Source organism: Melopsittacus undulatus, chromosome 6, assembly GCF_012275295.1.
Source record: "Melopsittacus undulatus isolate bMelUnd1 chromosome 6, bMelUnd1.mat.Z, whole genome shotgun sequence".
Taxonomy (NCBI): Eukaryota; Metazoa; Chordata; class Aves; order Psittaciformes; family Psittaculidae; genus Melopsittacus; species Melopsittacus undulatus.
Window position 1 is genome coordinate 40,743,711 of NC_047532.1, and position 19,231 is coordinate 40,762,941.

At 45.3% G+C, this 19,231-nt stretch overlaps 1 protein-coding gene across 1 annotated transcript in view; it reads right to left on the bottom strand.

The window, feature by feature from the left end:
• Nucleotides 1-17,512, bottom strand: part of LOC101869266 (histone-lysine N-methyltransferase MECOM) — a 51,067-nt gene extending 33,555 nt beyond the window's left edge. The window contains exons 1-4 of the mRNA XM_031047120.2: nucleotides 17,256-17,512; nucleotides 15,427-15,561; nucleotides 4,814-4,916; nucleotides 1,651-1,867 (exon numbers count right to left, since the gene is read on the bottom strand). Of these exons, the coding sequence (XP_030902980.2) occupies nucleotides 1,651-1,867; nucleotides 4,814-4,862 (266 nt within the window). The 5' untranslated portion in view covers nucleotides 4,863-4,916; nucleotides 15,427-15,561; nucleotides 17,256-17,512. The remainder of the gene's footprint in view (nucleotides 1-1,650; nucleotides 1,868-4,813; nucleotides 4,917-15,426; nucleotides 15,562-17,255) is intronic.
• Nucleotides 17,513-19,231: the final 1,719 nt, after the last annotated feature.

The following is a 19,231-nucleotide window of genomic DNA, read 5'->3' on the forward strand; positions in this document are numbered from 1 at the left end:
TTGGGAGAGAGGGCTCTATCTTGCAGAACCAGCACCAGAAGGATCCAGGAGTTGTCCAATGGGGTTAACCCTGGGCATGCACAAATCCATGCTAACTTCCAACAGTCAGCACAATACTCATGGACTAGTAAAGATTTCTATGAAAAATACAAACCCACAAAATACTCTGAATTGACAAGTCAATATTTAAGGAGCTTATCATTATTAAGCAATGCAAATAAATACACTGCTGTCCTTAAAAAGGCAGTTAATAGTCACTTTGGTTGTGCCACACAATGTGGAGAGGGAAGAAGTCACTGTGGGAGTGTGAAAGCTGTGCTACAGACTCTGGGTGAAAACAAAAGATAATATCCCAGGTCTGTTGCTGCTGTAAACCAGCTTCCTAAGGAATGCACTGTCTCATCACAGTAGAAGATCTGGCCCAGGATTTTGCTATTAAGATACCTCAGCATTACTATCAAATGTTGGCTGGGGTCAACCTTTCCCTGGTCCTGAAAACCACTAAGATATAAATCTGTGAGTGATGTGTTGCAGAAGCTCTTGTGTACTATCAATATCTTTCAGTAATTTTTAAAATTTGCTGTAATCTGCACTGCAATACACTATTTTAAGTAGGCACAAAAAATTATAGTGACAGGAAATATGTAAAAGATATTCAGTATATAAAAGCCATAACTACTACTTAAATTCTATGCATATTTCAGGTACACATGCACATGGGTCTATCTTTATAAACATGCAGATATACATATATATATAAAAGATGAACCCCAGTGTTTCAAGACAGTACAGCTATAAATATATATTAACATATAGACATATATATCATAGAATTATTTAGGTTGGAAGGGACCTTAAATACCACCCAATTCCAACCCCTCAACTATGGGCCAGGACACCTTCCACTAGACCAGGTTGCTCAAAGCCCCATCCAATCTGGCCTTGAAACACTTCTCTATGCAACCTATACCAGTGCCTCACCACCCTCACAGTAAAGAATTTCACCCTAATATCTAATCTAAATCTACCACCTTTCTGTTTAAAGGCATTCCCCTTGTCCTATCCCTACAAGCCCTTGTAAAAAGTCCCTCTCCAGCTTTCTTGTAGGTCTTGTAGAGAGATCCCTTGTAGGTACTGGAAGGCTGTTGTAAAGTCTCCCCAGAGCCTTCTCTTCTCCAGGCTGAATAACCCCAACTCTCTCAGCACAACTAGAACATGCCTCTAACTAGCGCAGTTTATTTGCAAAGATAAAAGCTGCAATGTCAGTGAACAACACTTGGAAATGTTGTAAGTTATTTTTACCTAAAACCAATAAGCTTAATTGATCTGAACAATCATCACTCCTTTAATTTCACTGCAACAAGCCAAATTTATGCCAGCAAAAGATCTGATTATTAAAAGATCTAGTTCTTAATTTAAGGTCCCTACAAAGGACTTCAGTATAAGGACCAAATTTCTGATATTATTGAGACTCCATTGTTTTCCATGCCATAAAACACCAACTGGCATAGAAGTCTTACTCATCTTCATCTTCGGTTTGCATAGAAAGTGAAAGTATCAGGTTCTGCCCTAGAGAATGCCCTGCATGATCTGACTGAGACCATTACAGAATTTGCCTCATTCAATAATGTTTGAAGCATCCACTCCCACCTTTGTAAGTCTGGGAAGACTTGATCACACTCTTTACACTCCTGGATTTCATGCACATCCTGAAGGTCATTCTCATTCTCAAGCTTTTTCTGGAAGTCCTCCTCCACCATGGAGAAAGCAGAATGAGGTGTGCTGCAGGGGAACTTCTGGTGGTCTACAAGCTCAGCCTTGGACTCAAAGAGCTGGTCACAGTCCTCACAGCGATACTGGCGCTCCTCTGGAAGACAAAGGGGTTGGGCACAGGGAGACCTCATCACTTTTCAGTCATTTTTAACTACCATCCCAGCAGGAGTTTGATGACACTGTGGTTAAATAAATGGCTAGTCAGTGAAAGAGAGAAGAACCTCAAAAGAAACAAGGATGCCTTAGAACACTTTATTAACAATGCTTTAATTCTACAGTATACGACAGTGCAATATTACCTGTTAATTCCCAGGGTGACATCCAATAGGGCTTCCTAACACTGTCTTAGGAAAAAAGTCAGTGTCTTTATATACTGTCCTAAATGGGAAGATACAGGGTCTTAGGTGGATGTTCAGTGGAAGCCATCAGTCTCCAAGTTTCTGAATGGAGACTAATTTAGACATAACATCAGCATCTAAAATAGCCTGAAGGGTGTTTATAGAGTTTTGAAGTCTCTTCATTTCCCTGAGAGTACTTTTGCAGCACCCAATCCTGTTCAAAGTAAGCCAGAGACACATGAAGTTGGGGACCTTCCTTTAAATTCCATAAATCATATGCTTCTTACTGAAAATGAGTGTAGGAGCTCACTAGAGTGTCACTTTGGAGTGTTACCTGCCCTACAGATATAAATGCCGTGGGGCTCTAACTCAGAAAGGCACTGAGGAGTTGTCCTGTGTTCAGCAGTAGCAGTCATTTTTTCTCCTTTTTGGTAGCTGGTGCAGCACTGTGTTTTGACTTTCAGGCTGGGAACGGTGCTGATAGCACCTATGTTTGTAGTTACTACTCAAATGTTTACTCTGGCCTAGGACTTTCTGAGCCTCATGCTCTGCCAGGGAGGAGGGGAGGCCAGGAGGAAGGAGAGACAGGAAACTTGACCCAGGCTAGCCAAAGAGGTATTCCATACCATAGCATGTCATGCCCAGGATGTAACTGGGAGTTATCCGGAAGGGCTGGGGGTTGGAGGAGATATCGGTCGGTGCTCGGTCAGGCAGGGTAGGGTGAGTTATTGGTCAACGGGTGGTGAGGTGTTGTATTCTATTCACTTGTTATTTTCTTTTATCATTATTATTATTATTAGTGGTAGCAGTAGTGATTTATGTTATACCTTAGTTATTAAACCGTTCTTATCTCAACCTGTGGGAGCTACATTCTTTGGATTCTCCTTCCCAGCTCTGCGGGAGTTGGGGGAGCAAGGGTGGGGAGTCAGTGAACGAGCTGTGCGGATTGGCTTAAACCATGACAAGAGTATCGCTGAAATCTCTAATGTAGGTAGCTGGTTACAGCTTGACAGCTGTTGCAGAGAAAACCTCATAGGGCTCTGTTGCCAACTGTCCACAAGCAATAATTTGGCTCAATCTACTTCTAAATTAGCGCTGTGGGACATATTCTTGCATGTGACTGCAAAGATTTCCTCTGGTGCCAAGATATACATTAGCTGCTTGACCACAGGGACTAGGCATGGAGAACACTATGCTTGAAAAGGGGGACACCTTTAGCAATAACTAAACAAAGTTACTAATGAATAATCCCCAACATCTTCTTAAGATAACAAAAGATACTGCTTTAAATATACAGGCAGTTGTAAGAATGTGAGCCCTTGATGTGAGCCCTGGGAAAAACCCTATGTACTGTCTCTGAATTCCTGAGAATTTGTAGAATGTCCACATTCACATAAACTGCAACCTAACAGGCATCAAGTAGATATCCCACACCCAGTCCCCACTGTGGCTGTATAACCCACTGCCTGATGGACAGCAGAGCAAAATAAGCTTTTTGGAGGTGGGGGACAAATCTGAGCAAGAGCTCAGGAGTTTCAGACGCAGAATCTGTGAGTCAGATGAGTAGCAAATGAGCACAAGGACGAAAAATGGCTCAAATGTTATCACAAGTGACAACATTAACAATTTGAGATTTTTATCTTTTCAAGGTGATAAATTAACAGTTGTTTGGCTAAGTGATAAAAAATAACCCATAATCAGAGTCTGTACACGTCCTGCAGGAGCAACACAGCCTAGAGATGAGGACACGGAGTCTTGTTCTCCTTTTGCAATACACACAGAATGATCAGGTTTTGATGAGGTTTCAATCTTGAAGCCTTACTACTACCCTGTTAACATCTGCCAGCCTCTGTTTCTGAGAGGCAGGTTCAAGTAAGTGAAGTAAAACCTAAACAACATTAGGAGTTGCAGGGACTTAATGCTAAGAAATATCAACTGTGCAAACTGGAGCTGCCCCGAATAACATGTAGAAAATGCGTATAACTATCTCAAAGGCAGATGCTAGGAGGATGGTGCCAAACCCTTTCCAGTGGTGCCCAGTGACAGGACGAGAAGCAGTGGCCATAAACTAAAATACAAGACGTTTCACCTCAACATGAGGAAGAACTTCTTTAGATTGAGGGTTGCAGAGCACTGGAACAGGCTGCCCAGGGAAGGTGTGGAGTCTCCCCCTCTGGAGACATTCAAAACCTGCCTGGAAACATTCATGTATAACCTGCTCTAGGTGACAATGACTTGGCAGGGAGGCTGGAGTAGATGATCTTCAGAGGTCCCTTCCAACCCTAATTATTCTGTGATTCTGTGAAAATGCAACATCGAGTGAAGCAACATTCAGTTGCATTCAAATGCAGCACTGAGTGAAGCTACAGTCCTGGTTGGACCAGGTTGGAATGATGGAGTGAAAAAGAAAATAAACCCCGAAGCCCTCCAATACCAGTGTCAGCATCACTTTTGAGAGCAGACTCACCCTTCAGAGGGCCTGAAGGAGCTGTGATAATATTACACTAATTATGTTCACTGAGCAGCTTTCAGAGAAACACTAGGGCAGAAGACAGACAAATACACCCGTGGTCCAGCTCTCCTCCTGGGCTGTCGTGAAGCCATCCCAGATTTAAAAAGGATTCCAGCAGAGGAGAAATCTCCCTGATTTTTTGCTTAATTTCAACGATACTTTATATTAGATCAGACAATAAGTGGCTAACCATGAATATCTGGAGCCATTGTTTCATGTGAATAATCTTCACTCTTCATGAACAGCAAGAGCTCCTCTCCTGGTTCAATATCTGCTACCACTCTGTAGAATATCTGAAAAAAAACAAAGCAATTATTATATATATCTTGTTGTGATTACCACAATAGGCAAAGAGACATAAACCATTGCTGGTGAATATCACAGGATCAAAACCACTTGTCCAGACCCTGTCCTGGTGTGGCTGCTGGCTGCCATTTGCTGGAGAGGTGCTGATTTTGACTATGGCTCCTTCCAGATCAAAAGTTACTGGAGCTTTGGGTTCTGAGGATAAAAAGGACAATTGCTTTCAACAGTGTCTGCTGTAAAATGAGCTGTATGATGACTGCAAATATCACCAGCAAATTTCATGCTTAGTTATATCAAACCTATGTACAAAGCAGCCATAAAATGCTTCCCTGAGTGATCTATGTAAGGGATGTAACTCTGGTTGCACAGGGGAAAGGTATTAAAGCAGATCTGAGAAGATACTGTTGATTAAGCCACAGGCATCCAACCCCCCTTACAACTATCTATGCAGTCCAGAAAGCTTTGAGGTGAGAGGCTTAGGCAAACCAGCATGCCTGGCTATTCCTCAGCTTCGAACAGGAATCAAAGCAAAAATCAGTCCTGGATAAAGAAACACCGTGAGCAGCCAAAAGCTGGTGGTGGTGACCCTGGCTGGTGGCTCCTGGTCCCCCAGTCTGGGCTTTATGAAGGACCCATCAAGGAAGCAGGAGGCTGCAGGTCAGGGTGGTGTGAGGGCAAAGAGGCCATACTCCCTTCGGTCCGTATACCCAGAGCAAGCACACACTGGCACCGCAAGCCTCTGCTGAAAGGAAATTCCCAAAATCCATGTGGCTGCTTTCTGTCTCAGCAGGAAATATGAAGAACACTAAAAATCTCCATGAAGCAGCTCAAATAAGTATTAGTAACTTCCTCAGGCCTTGTTAAACAAAAACACATGACAGCTATGTTTCCTTTGCTAAAAAATTATGCTTTTGCATTTTTCTCGGACTAATGTATTTTTAAGGGTTTTGCTCTCAAACTCTTAACTCACAATACTCAGTGCACTGGGAGAAAGGCAGATAATCACCTCCACTGTTTAGAGTCATACAGGTGTGTGTGTGTCAGAAGGTAGGTACCGGTAGCTAGAGATGCGTGGGTCGCACATGAACTGTCAGCCAACGGGTGGCCCCGGCAGCCGAGCACATACCGATGTTCTCCAGGAGGTGGCCGTATAACCTAATCGTTTCTTTCTGCACAAGCGGCATTTGCCAACAGATATGAGCTAAACGCCTAAAAATAACTAAAAAGATGCATTTCCTTGGATTTGTTTTCTGTTCTTCACCTTGTCCCACAAAACACTGTGGAGAAGATGTGCAGAGGAGCAGCAGTGAAGGCTGCCAGAGCCAGCTCATCCCAGTGCTGCAGTGCTCATGCCTTTCCAGGAGCCAGAAATGCTGGGGAAAAAAAAATCAGGTACAAGGTACCCGTGCCACAACCCCCTGCTTATGGCAAATTTTCCCCATAAAATCCAGGAGAAGGAGTTTATAGGCAGCCAGATCTGACCAGGCTGCACCTCCTTCTTCTTCCATACTGCCCTGGTCGAACCATCAGCTGGGTCTGCTAGAACTTGCCATTTTTACCCCTTGTCAAAGGGATTTCAAACTCCATGGAGTATTCTGGAGAGTACAAAGGGCCAACAGAGACATGGTCTCATGCATGTCTCTTCATGCAGCTGAGCAAAAGCCTGGTACCATAATCCCCTCTGGAACTGATGCCACCATTGGTGCCAAAAGACGTGGGGCTGCTGTGTGGGCTTCGGCATGCTGGAGATGAAGCTGAGGCAATGTACACTTGATCAAAGGCCGAAATGCATTTAAGTGAAGACAGCTTTTAACGCCCACAAACAGATCTGATGTCAGTGCCACATCCAGTGAATATCTGCTTTAAGTGATGCTTGGTTTTCCATTTATCAAGATAAATGCACTGAAAAATGGCTTTTTTCTTCCAGAAGTATGATGGCCTCTACACATGTGAAAGGGAAGCTACGGTCCAGTCTGTGGAAGATAAGCCTGGTTGCTGGCTGGTTTTGAGGTGGAAAAAAACAGTGTATGGCCCTGCACACTCACATGAGAGACTTCTGCAGACCTCCCTGGGGCGGAAGCAGGATCAGGCCCACCACACGGCCAGGTGGGACCTCCACCATCTCAAAGGGACTGCAACAAAGCTCCTGCTCTGCCCTGGATGGCTCTGCCCAGGACTTGCCTCAGTGCTCCCAGGTCCTGTGTCATAGTCATGTAAACTCAGCTGTTCTGAGGTCAGCAGTGCATCCACACCAAGAAACAAACAAAATCTACAGCTAAGCTTTCTCCGTATTTTTTCCTCCCCATTAAAGTTCTTTTGATAGATCTTTTCACTCTCGTTACAAAGTGAGGACACGTGGACCATATGTAGGCATAAAGAGGGTCTTGTTCATAAAGCACTGCGCTACGATGGCATCACTCCTCTTTGGGAGACCCCAGTACAATACAGCACCTTTCTTGTAGCTGTGAGATAAATCCCTAACCTGGGTGTAAACTCTGCAGCCAATTGCTCTCTCTGCACTGGTATTCAGAAATACCAGAGATGATTAAGTTACCCATCAGAAACTACCTAGCCAGCCTCTCTGCACCTCAGCAGGGAGGCAAGATGGAATATGCCAAAACCCACCATGTTTTCAGTTAAGTGATGTTTCTTTATTTTGCATCTCAGAACTAATGCTCTTCAAAACAATGTCCAAGTGACATGTTTCCAGATTTCTGGTATTTTGACATTATTATAATTAAAATACTAACTTTTACCATTATTACTGAAAATCGTTTTTTAGATTTCTGTATGTATAAAAAAACCCAACCTGTACTAACAGTTTATACACCAGACTGCATTCCAGTGTGGATCTAAAACAAGACATATTCAACTTTCAACCAAAATGACTGTGCAGGTAAATCTAATTTCATTTTAAGAGCTGTACTTGCTACTTCACATGAAAAGCTTTTTTATCACTCTTCCCACCTAAAGCTTCCTGGAATTATCCAGTCTGAGAAACAGTGAGAAGCTAACTGTTGAAATGAACCATGTTGCTCAAATTTTTAGGTAGCAGCAGCCCATCAAGGGCAGACAGTGTGGGGGTCCTGCAAGCCCCCAGATGGGAAAGCTCATAAATTACCCCACGGCCCCTGTTTTGCAACAACAGCAACCTCTACCACAGACAGTATTTTTTTCATATTAAAAATGCTAATGTAAAATAAGCAGACTTTTCAATTGCAAAGCTTGAAGATTTCTTGGATGCAGTCCTGACTCTTCTATCACTTCTTCAGCCAACCAAGCCCATTTTGTTACCTGGCTTTCTTGGGTTAAGCTGTGCTCACGATGTGAGAACGCACAGCAGTCTGCCTCAAGAAGCATAGGAAGAGCTGCTGCACAGTAGAGGAACAACCAGAGGAGGGGGGGAATAAAAGCAAAGTCCAGATGCACATTTCACATGCCCTGGGATCAGCGGTGTATGACTGCAGTTTATATAGGAAGAGCAAAATCGGATCCAGATCTGGAAACACTTTCAAAGTTCAGGGGGTCTGAGGTGGAGAGAAGTTGGGGGAGGCCTAACTCATCAGTCCTCTGTGCCTGCCTACACCGCAGGTCATATATTTATGCTACCGAGCAGAAATAAAAGCTCCCAAACTGCAAAGCTGTAAAGGGAAAGGGGAGGGGAGAAAAGAAAGGAACACACACAATTTACTTTAAAATGGATGAATAAGGCTTCATTGTTATGAATCCCAGTTTACTTTTCCTGGTCAGGCACTTGAAATTTTATTTATGCTTAATAGACTGCATTTGGCATGTGTAAAGATGACAGAAGCGTGAATTATGAATGACCTTCAACCTATTCAGGAAGTTGTAATAATTGAAATAATAGCAAAAACGCACTCCCTGCGAGCTCGGCCCAGGGCTGCGCACTTGGCTGCCGCCATCCGTGCACTCTGAAGTACCCCAGCCATCCCATGTGCCCCAGCCAGACCTGCACCACTCTGAACCCTCCTTTCACTCCCCACCAGTGTGCCCTCCAGCCCCCAGGGGGAGTTGCTGGTTTGGGGGGAAAAAGTGACAATTCATCTGATGAGAATAAGCAAAGGCACTAGCTGCTGCACAAGCATCTGTCATGCTCAGCCCCAAAGAGAAGCTGTATTCTGTTGCATTCAACCAAAGCCTTTATTCCTGTGTATGCATGAGCTTTGGAAAACATTCCACATACCCCAGTGCTGCCTGGCAAATTCAGGTTTTCAGACAGGTGAGTGATGCTGCTTGGAATCGGTGCTTTTTGTCCTTTAACCCTCCAGGCAATGTATTAAGCCTACAGCTAGCACCTCAGGGGAAGGCACTGAGTGGCTTTGACCTGCACCCCACTGATGCAAGCAGGAGGACCAAGTGAAGAACCCACCCTGCATGGAATGGTGGGAAGGTACAGAAGACCCCAAACGTGGAGCGCACCCCAGTGAAAGCCTGGTGAAGTCCACCACTGTGACACTGCTACTCCTGCACCAATATCCAGCACCCAACAGGCTCCCAGCTTCTGCCACAAGCCATGGGTACGTTTACCCTGAGTAACGCACCAGCCCCATCTCCCAGACACCTTTGGAGGCTCCAGTGCAGTTGAGAGGATCATGCCCCAAGCTGGGGCTGGAAAGCAAGCGCCCAGAGAGGCGGTGTGCATACTGCCAACTGGCATTCACCTCCACATTGCTTTGGAGCAAGAATGGAACTTGCCTCAAAAGAAAAACAAATTAAATGTCCAAAACTAATAAGCAAGGAGCATGATCAAAATCAGGATTTATGCTTGCCAGTAAAATGAGAAGGACAAACGGATGCATAACCTCATAACGAGCCATAATTAAGCAGTTGAGGGGAAAAAGAAGAAAGAAAAAGATCCAAATGGTGAAGCTTCAATTTTAGCTCCGGTTCTTCAATTTTAGAAGAACAACTTCTGCAGCTGTAGAACTGTGTGATGAAACCTGAGCCAGGTTCTTTTTGCCATACTCAGGCAAATGATAAATTGAAACTAACTGGAGTTTTTTCAAGGGCTAATGTAGAGGAGTCCTTCTGAGCGCTGTACCAGGCCCAAAGAAAACTCCAGCAAAAATCCACAAGCAAAACTCAGCAAGTGCCTGCATGCAAGCGGCTGTGGGGACACGGGTGGGAGCCCAACAAGGAGGGGAGGACCCTTCCATTCACCCTGCCGAAATGGTGAGGGAGCACCACAGTGCCTCAGCACCAGGACTGCAAACCCTTTCCTTCCTCGTTTCCAAAATGCCCCAGAACTGCCAAAGCAGATCAAGCTGGAGCGAGGACACTCTCCTGAAATGGCACCAGAAATCCCCATTTTGCCACCTTCTGAGGCAAAAGGTGCTACCTGCTCCTCCAAAACGAGGAGGGAGAAGCAGATTGTCTTTCCACAGGGCATCCTCTTCGGCATCTCAGGTGCTGTAGGCCACCTCCCCACTCATACTCATGTCTTCCTGCACAGGTGAATTTTAGCCTTCCTAAAAGCCATGGGACTGGGTGAGCGACTGTCACATCCAGCCAAGCTGCTCCAGCCCCTCAAAATCTCCTGCTTGAGGGCTGATGGCAACCAACACCAGACTATAACTTCTGTGTGTCCACCCATTCTCCTGACTTCACCATGCAGCTGTCTTCCAACATCCCACCTTCATTCATGAACCATACAAACTGTCCAGTGAGTTGTAGTCTTGTCCTGGCTCTGTGGACAACTATAATCCTCTATACTCTTTCTGACAATCACACAAGTGGGATTTGACAGCCCTCACCACAAAAAAAAAGGCATTTTTCCTTAGCGACAACATCCCTTACTGCTTTCATTGAACAGGATCGTCAATAAAAAAACTTATCGTTTTGCAGAAATGGCAACAAGAAGTTGCTGGTTTTGATTCTAAACAATTAATTTTAGGTCATGTCAGGGCAGGCCAACACTGAGAGCAGTAACACCACCAGTGCATTTAGCTCCAGATAATACAGGCAGATGTAAAAATCAGGCAGGAGTTTCACCCACAGCCTCAGCCCTAACTGCAGTTAAGTGGAAAATCACCACCAATGAGCTCCTTGTTCCACCGGCCCTAAACTAGTGCGACCCTGCTCCACTGGAGACAGACTTTCTGTGGGAGTTGGATTAAGCTTTATTTGCTTAATAAACTAATAAATCATAGAAATAATCATGGCAGAATAGGGCCCCGTATGAGCTCAGCATGCGTGTGCCCTCCTGACCTGCAACAGGCAAAACCTTAATTTCACTCTCTGACAACAAAGCCTCAAAACTATTCCTTAAATACACAACTTGTGCAGGTGGCTGTATGTCCAGGGCTGCTGGAGGAGCCTCTGCTGTTTTCTGCCTGAGAGCTGCCTGCCGCAGAGTGGGGGCAGTGGCAGTAAAATCTGAAACATGAAGCTGTGTCTGCAGATTAAAAAAGTTTGTAAAATGTGTAAGATGTGATCAGATCTGGTGAAGCTTACAGCAGGAGGTTCACCCGTGTAAGTTTGTATCACTGACATCGGGCATGTTGTTAAAGAGTGTAGTACTACTGGTTTTTCTCCCACTGCATTGGCATATACTTGAGTATAAGGAAATAAAAGAAAACACACACACAAACCCCAAAAAATCTATCTCAGCACATTCAGCAAACCAAAACCTCAGTAAACTGATCTTGACCCACTTTGAGTTTTCCACGGATAAACCAAAGGGAATCTTCACGAGCTGCTTTGTTGAGGGAGAACTGGAAGCTCAGAGCAGTTTCACAGTGTTATGTGGCTGTATCACTGTTAGAGCTCTGCAAGCAATAAGCCAGATAAAAACAATATTCAGGAGTTTTAACTTCAACTGCTACCAGCTATGTTTCTTAAAAGAAAAAAAATACATATTTTTATAGCTTCAAGGTGACCGTGATCCCAGCCTGAAAAAAAAGCCCAGAACATGGGATAGCCTCTGATATGCCATTGCTATAGTCACTGATGTATTTGCAACTGTACTTTCAGTAACATATATATTTTTAAATAATGCTTTTGCTGGGATGACAGTGCTGCCAGAAAGCCTAACAGGGCTAATCATTCTGAAGTCATTAAAAAATTGAACTAATAGATGTTTAATGATAATAGCGGGGAGCCATCCAAGTTAGCAGAAACTGGTACTGAATCCCAACTGACTCTGAGCTGAAAAAATGCATTCCAGGGCAGTAGCAGTGACAAGACTCTCTGCAGCTCTGCACACACTGTAGTCTCTTTGGGGAAAGGAAAAAAATAGCATGCCCTGTTTGTGGAATTTTGTTAATTCAGATACATCTTAAATTACATATGTTCAGGTTAGATTGAGTATGACAGTAGGTAATAGAAAGACAGCAAAAAGATATCCTAGATCAATCTTGCCTGAAATAAAAAATAAAAAAAAGAAAAAAATGCACCTTTTAAACCCTACTCCACCTCCAATCAAACGAAACATGAGTTGCATCCAGTGTGCATGTTTTGACTGCATCCCACCATTATCGAGCTGTTCATCTTAGCAAAGCTCATTTATACAGTCATAAGAAGAGCCCAGGCCTTTTGTAAAGTTGATCCTAAGTGATGAAACCTAACCTCAACCGTGAGTCAGGGGGTGGGGTGGTATGTCTCTGAAAAAACTCTAATAGAGAAAACAACAAAAAATGTTTTTCTTTCACTCTTTTTGTTAAATACAGAAGGTAGAGCTTAGCAGAGCGACTAGATTACACATCGTGCTGAGATTCATCTAAATCCTGCCTCAAGCAGTCTGGGAATCATACCTGTCTGTCAGTCAAGCTTGAATTTAGTAGCATAAGCTTGTGGGCAGCGTAAGGCTGAGAGCGCTGGCAGGATCTTTTACCTTTTCAGGTACAGCCCAATGTTTGCTTGTGAATTTTACAGATGAGTTGAAGCAATTAGAGGTGAACAATTACTGCTGATAGAGTGTCTGTGCCTCAGGAGCAAGCAGCATCTCCCACAGCAGGGATGCTCCCAGCATGACCAGGGCTTGTGGATGCACCTCGTCCTCCTGGGGAACTAGGGAGAACCAATCAGGGTTCCCCCCACCTGAGTGCACCCCTGCACCCAGCACTGGCTGCAGCTCCAGCTGAACTGGGCTTTCCTGTCCCGGCTGGGCTGCACCACTTCTGCCCTCCAGCTCTAACTGCAACCACTTATACTTGTCCTCAGGCTTCACAGTGGGTTTTTTTTTTCCCTCCTTCCCACTCCACCCCTCTCTATTTCTTTAATTTTATTTAATTTTTTTATCCCCTTTTCCCCCTTTCTTTCTAGGAGCTACAGAGGCAGAGTGACCCAAAGGCACCCCCACGCAGTCTATACACAGGCACACATGCACACTGAGTTCTGACTTGCATTTGTCACTCCTTGTACATGCACACATTTGGCCATGTAATGTCCATTTCCCAGTTTGCCTTCCTATTATATTTTATATTACCTCTGGTGAGCTTGTGCCAGAAGAAAGCAGAAGGAGGAGCTGTTAGAAAGGCTTTTTCACTTTAAGATTCGAGAGCACATTTTTAGCATTAACTTTTTAGGCTCTCGTCATAAAATGTTGGAGTACGCGTACAATTTTGTGGGTAAATGTGCAGTGTTTCCAGAGGGCCATAGGAACAACGATCTCTTGCTGACAGCGCTCAGCTCACAACATGCTACTTGAAGGACAACAAATTCTTAATTTGCAAATCTCAGCAACAATAAGCTATAAAAATATTGAATTATGACCAGCATGATACTGTGCAAAATAAATAATAAGTCTCCAGTGAATGAAAGAAATCATTGGCAGCAGTACAGCCACCACCACCAAATGTCAGAAATGTAAACACTAAAAAAGGAGAGTTAAAAGTGCCATAACGTTCCTTCTAAAACCATCAAAATGTGGGTGCGTATCTACATCGCAGAGGTAAATGGTGATGTTTCAGCTTAGCGTGTATTTTCAGTTGCAGATCACAAATACTGATGCAAAGACAATAAGTTACTTTCACCAATGCACTTGATTCCACTTCTAATCTTTTCTAGCTATGCCAGCTCTTACTAAACATAGAATATTTGGAATTGCTGTTTCAATTAATCTGTATAGTTTTGCTTTCATACCACTGTTCCATAGATGCTCTGCACTCAGAGAATTTCTTTTTTCAGGGTAAAGCATGTTTCAGCTTGGAAAATGTATTTTGCATTTACTAATAATTTTTCTGGTTTCTTTAGCTAAACCAACTACTATATAAAAAAGAAATCACAATTCAGTTGCTGCCTCATTCTGTGCTACGTGTGCTCAGGGTTGAACTATAAAAGTCAAAAATTAAAAAATCCCCTTTTATCATTGGTTCTGAGAAAGTTTTTTTAAACCACTTTTAATCAACTATCTCGCATGAGTGAAACACATAATGCTGTGCTGAAAATAGCAGACTGTCTCGCATTCATTTCCTATACATAAAGAATTTGATTAGAAAAGAATGATTTCTAATTGAAGCTTTGTAACTGATTGTGATTCTTATTTCAATACTGTCAAGGCTATTAAATCAGCTAAAGATAATCTTTAGCATTCACCTGATGCAGTTAATTAAGTGGTGGAAAATGAAACACTGATTAAATGAATCAAATCCTATGTGGCAGGTACCAAACTTTAGATTGGAAACAAGAATTCAAAATCAGTTGTTGCTTTGCTATGTTAGATAGTTTATTTTAAAGGAGTTGAGCTTTCTAAACCTAACTACACTCATTAAAATATTTCATAATGGCATGCATTATCCAGACTAAAGAAAACCTTGATTCAAGAAACACCTAATAACTCATCAGCATAATTGAAAACAAAATGCTTCACTGCATCCTTCCTCTGCCTATCCCAGCCTTTTTTCCAACAAAGAAGGATAAAAAACATTTCAGCTGAACAAAGAGTGGATTTAAGTATAACAAATGAAAAGAAAAAAAACTGAGGATCCTGCTACTAAGAGTTCCAGCGAAGTGTATGGGAAAGTGTAATAATATTCATACACATATGCATTCAAATCCAAAGCCCCAAACATGCAACTACATTGGTAGCATTATCAGTTTTGTGTCTTCCCCTTCACTCTTTCCATTAATTTCACATTACAGCTTCTGACCAACTCAACGGTATAACATAACAGTCCAACTAGACTGTTACATTAGACTGGACCAGGAGCCGGAAAATGCTTCTAATTCAAAATCAGCATATACTGGCTTTGTATTCCCAAGAAAGCACCCCAGTTTTTATCAGGTACAGCAATAAAATTTCAGGAAAAAAAAAATTATTAATTGAACAACAGTATGGAAAGCTAAAAAATTCAGATTAACTATACCCCATAATCAAAATTATTCCATTCTGCATCTCACATCTGTGCCTTATCTTATGCTATAACAGCAAATGGGTCAATATCTCTTGTGAATTGCTGCTGCTTTTTTCCTTTATTTTTTTAACATTGACACTGTAAAGTTCCTTAAAAATAAGTCCAGAAAGTGAACACTACATACCTGGTCACTTATCTGACATGCAACAAGGTTGTGCTGATTGTAGCATCCAGCAAACTTGATATATTTGAGCCAGTTTCCTACATCTGGTTGACTGGCATCTATGCAGAACTTCACATTGCAAAACTCATCCAAGATCTAAAAGGAAGAATATGAAAGAGTAAATCTTTCTGTCACTGTCTAGCCATACTAGTCAAAAGATAAATCACAGGTTTCCAGATACACAAATGGCAAATAATAGCAACAGTAATAATAATAATAATAATAATAATAATAATAATGGCATGTTTATTCAGAAATATGCTTCTCTTGTGAGACCTTTTTCCTTTTTTTTTTGAACAGTCAGAATACATACACAATAATAAAAAGACAATAAATGTACTGAAAAATGTCTTGAGAAGTGTTTAAACTTAATTGAGATGTTGACTAATTACTGCTAAGAAATATGATTTTACCTTAAAAGTGATCTGTTTTCCCTGCATTCATCACTGACTATATTTGAAATTATGATTTTAATTAAATATGACTTCATCGAGCAATATAACAAAAAATATTAAAACAGGTGATATTGGCTCCATTAGAAGTTTCTGTTTTGCTTCAGGATTTACATTGTCTGCAGCACCATTTACTCTTCATATTTGTTGTTTTGAATCAAACTTTATTGGGAAAGCAGAGTTATTTATCTTTTTTTAATATTATGCTTCCCAAACAGCCCATTTTGTGCAACACTTAAATCCCTCCCCTTAATTGAGGCAAATAATATAAGTCCTTATGCCAAACTAAAGAAAATAAATAAAAAACAATGTAAACACTCATGCAAAACATGGCAGGATTCAGTACATACCAATAAATGGTTCCAATTATGCAGACAATAAACAAATCTAATGAGACTGCTTGTGGACAAGCTAAAGAGGATGTTATATTCTAATATTATGACAAGTTACTAATCATGACATACAAATGAATATCGTTACTTATTTGCAAGCTTTACCACCGGCCTATCCTAAACTTTCCCCAGCATCCCAGGAAACTCACTGCTACATTTGTAACTTCTCCGGCTGGGCACCGGCAGCAAACTACCGGGGTTTATTAGGAAAAAAAAACCAAAGCAAACCAACCAAACACCTCAAAACACACGCCCCGAAGGAAAAGCAAAGGGAGAAGAAGGTCGTTTCCCTGTGAGAAGCGTCCGGATGCCCGTCCAGCCCCAAAGCACTTTTGCCCTCAGCGCCGAGCGTACGGGAACACCGGCACGGTGTGTCACTGGGTTAATGAAAACCCGCGGAAGTTTCCTATCAGGAGCTGACAATACAGCCTAAGCCACGGCACGTTCATTAATTAAACGAACCCCACGGAGAGGTGCTCTCCCCGGGGGGGGGCGGGGGCAGCCCCGGTATGGCTGCCGCTGCCCGGGTCACCACCCCCCCGGAGACGGGATCAGGCCGGCCGGGCACTGCCTGGGTTCTCTTCTCGAGCAGCCTTCCCCAACCCCCCAAAAAAGGGGGAAAGCCTAACGCCGAACCCCACCACCCCAAAAACGAGGCCGCGCTGCGCGGGCCCAGCGGAGCCGCGACTGCCCAGCGGCAGCGCAAGGCAAACTCCATCCCCCGCGGGCGCGCACGCTACCCAGACGATAAATTTTTGGAAGAGGGGGCATTTCATTTTCCCTTTCAAAGCAATCTCGGTTCTGCTTTGGGGGAAGACGACTCAGCCCCCAACACCAGGGGCGGCGGAGGAAGGTCGGCCCGGGGCCGCCGGAGCGGCGGGCACCGACGGGGCAACGCGGCCCCGTCCCGCGGGGCCGTGGGCAGCGCCGCAGCCGCCGCTCTTACCTTGTGTCGCCGGGAGCCCGCGGGGGCAAGGAGGAGGGGGAAGAGAGAAAAATATCCTTCAGGCAGCTGGAAGCAACATCTTGGCGTCAAACACGGATGGAGGCCGCAGCCGTCGGGGTCTGGGGTTGCTGTGGGCGCTGAGCGGTCGCGGTGCCCTCCACCATTAGTCGCGGGGCGGCTGGGGCCCGTGCCGCCAAGGGGTAACTTGCCAGCCCCGGAGGGCTCAGCGGCGGCAGGGCTCGGCGGGTTCCTACCGGCTCGCCATCACCTTCCCCTTTCTGCCCCTCCTGGTCTTATCGGCTGGCGTGGGGTGTGTGTGTGTGTGTGTGTAAAGAAAGTTATCGAGGGGGAAGGAAAGGGGGGAAAAAGAACAAAACCAAAGCACCAAAACCCACACAACCCTTTTCAAGAGGGGAAAAGGGAAAAAAAAAAAAAGAAAAAGGAGAAAACAACAACAACAATAAAAACCCCACCGCACACCGCTCAACAAAACAAACTTCTTTCACTTCTCCGCCGGGGATGGGAGAAAAGTGTGTGTGTGTGCGTGTGTGTGTGTGTGTGCGGTGGGCGGGCAGCTCTCTCCCTCCCCACGCCCGCCGTCTGCCCGCGGCGCTTCTTCCCCGCCGCACCCCCGGGCAGCGCCCGGCCCGGCGCGGCCCTACCCGCCCCCCCTCCCCGCCCACCCCGTCGGGTCCTGCCAGCCCGCCGCTCCCCTTTCGGGCACTGTCTCTTTAAAGCGGGGCAGCCCCAGCCGCGTCGGCGGCCATCCCCCCCCTCCTTTTCCTCCGTCCCGGGCGGCGGCGGCGCTCCCGGCGCGCTTAAAGCGACAGCGGCCCCGCGGCCGGGGGTCATCGCCAGGTCGCGGAGGAGCTGCCCCGCCGGGGGGGACACCGGCAGCCAGCTTCGCCCCGCCCGCATCCCCCTCCTGGGGCTGGCAGGGGCTCCACGGCTGTACGCGGTGCCTCGGGCCCTCGCTGCTCGCACCCCGCTCCCTGCGGCCGCGAGCGCCGTCGCGGCGGCCCCGCAGTTGGACTGCGGCGAGCGGGAGCCGCGCTGCGTTTGCCCCGACGGCTTCTCCCGGGGCTCCGGCAGCTGCCCGAGCCCGGCTTGTTATCCGAGTTATTTTGTTCATCGCCGCCATTGCGCTTATTAATAATAATTTTAAATGAAATGCAACTTCTTGGGGGTTTTGAGTGGTTGTTTGCCCGACAGCCCCGGCTGGGGCCGCGGAACCACCCGTTTGCGGCCGCTTCCCAAGTGATTGTTATTTTTTGACACCACCCCCCCCGCCCTGTATTTATTTGGTAACGAATCCCATGAATGGAGCGGGCGGGAGGCTGGGCTCTACCTGCCGGCGGGGGCAGCGGAGGTGGCCGGGCCCGCTCCTGTTCGCAGGGTTTCAGGGCTCCGCCAAACCGGCCCCGCTTCCCACGGCGATGGAAAGCCGCAACCGGCCGGGTCAACAACGGCCAGAAACACGTATAGATGTGTATTCTGGGGAGGAGAGTAGGGGGAAAAAAAAGAGGGCTGAACCGCGGGTTTTATTGCACCATCCAGAAGTGCCACCCACTTTTTTTGCCCCCACTTTTTTTTTTTTTGAAGTGCAGATATATTTCTTAGACTAAAAGTCAATTTTTCTTTCCCGGGGGGCCGCGGAGGGGGACGGGAAAGGAGGGCAGGGGGAGGGCGAGAAGCCGGGTGACAAGAGATGATGATTAATTCGTCTCAGCGGCCTGTTATCTGTGACATTGAACTGTTATTTCAGATAATAGCTATTGTTCGAGGCGGGGAGGGGAGAGAAGGGGGGGGGGGGGGGGGGGGGGGGGGGGGGGGGGGAAACCCCGCACGCAGTGGTGGTAGGTAGGACAGGAAAAAAAAATCCTTTGTCAATAACCTCGAAAAACCTGGTGGGAGATTCCCTTAGCACCCGGGCCTGAGAACCGCCCGGTTTGCCGGACCAGTGATTTCCTGCCCGC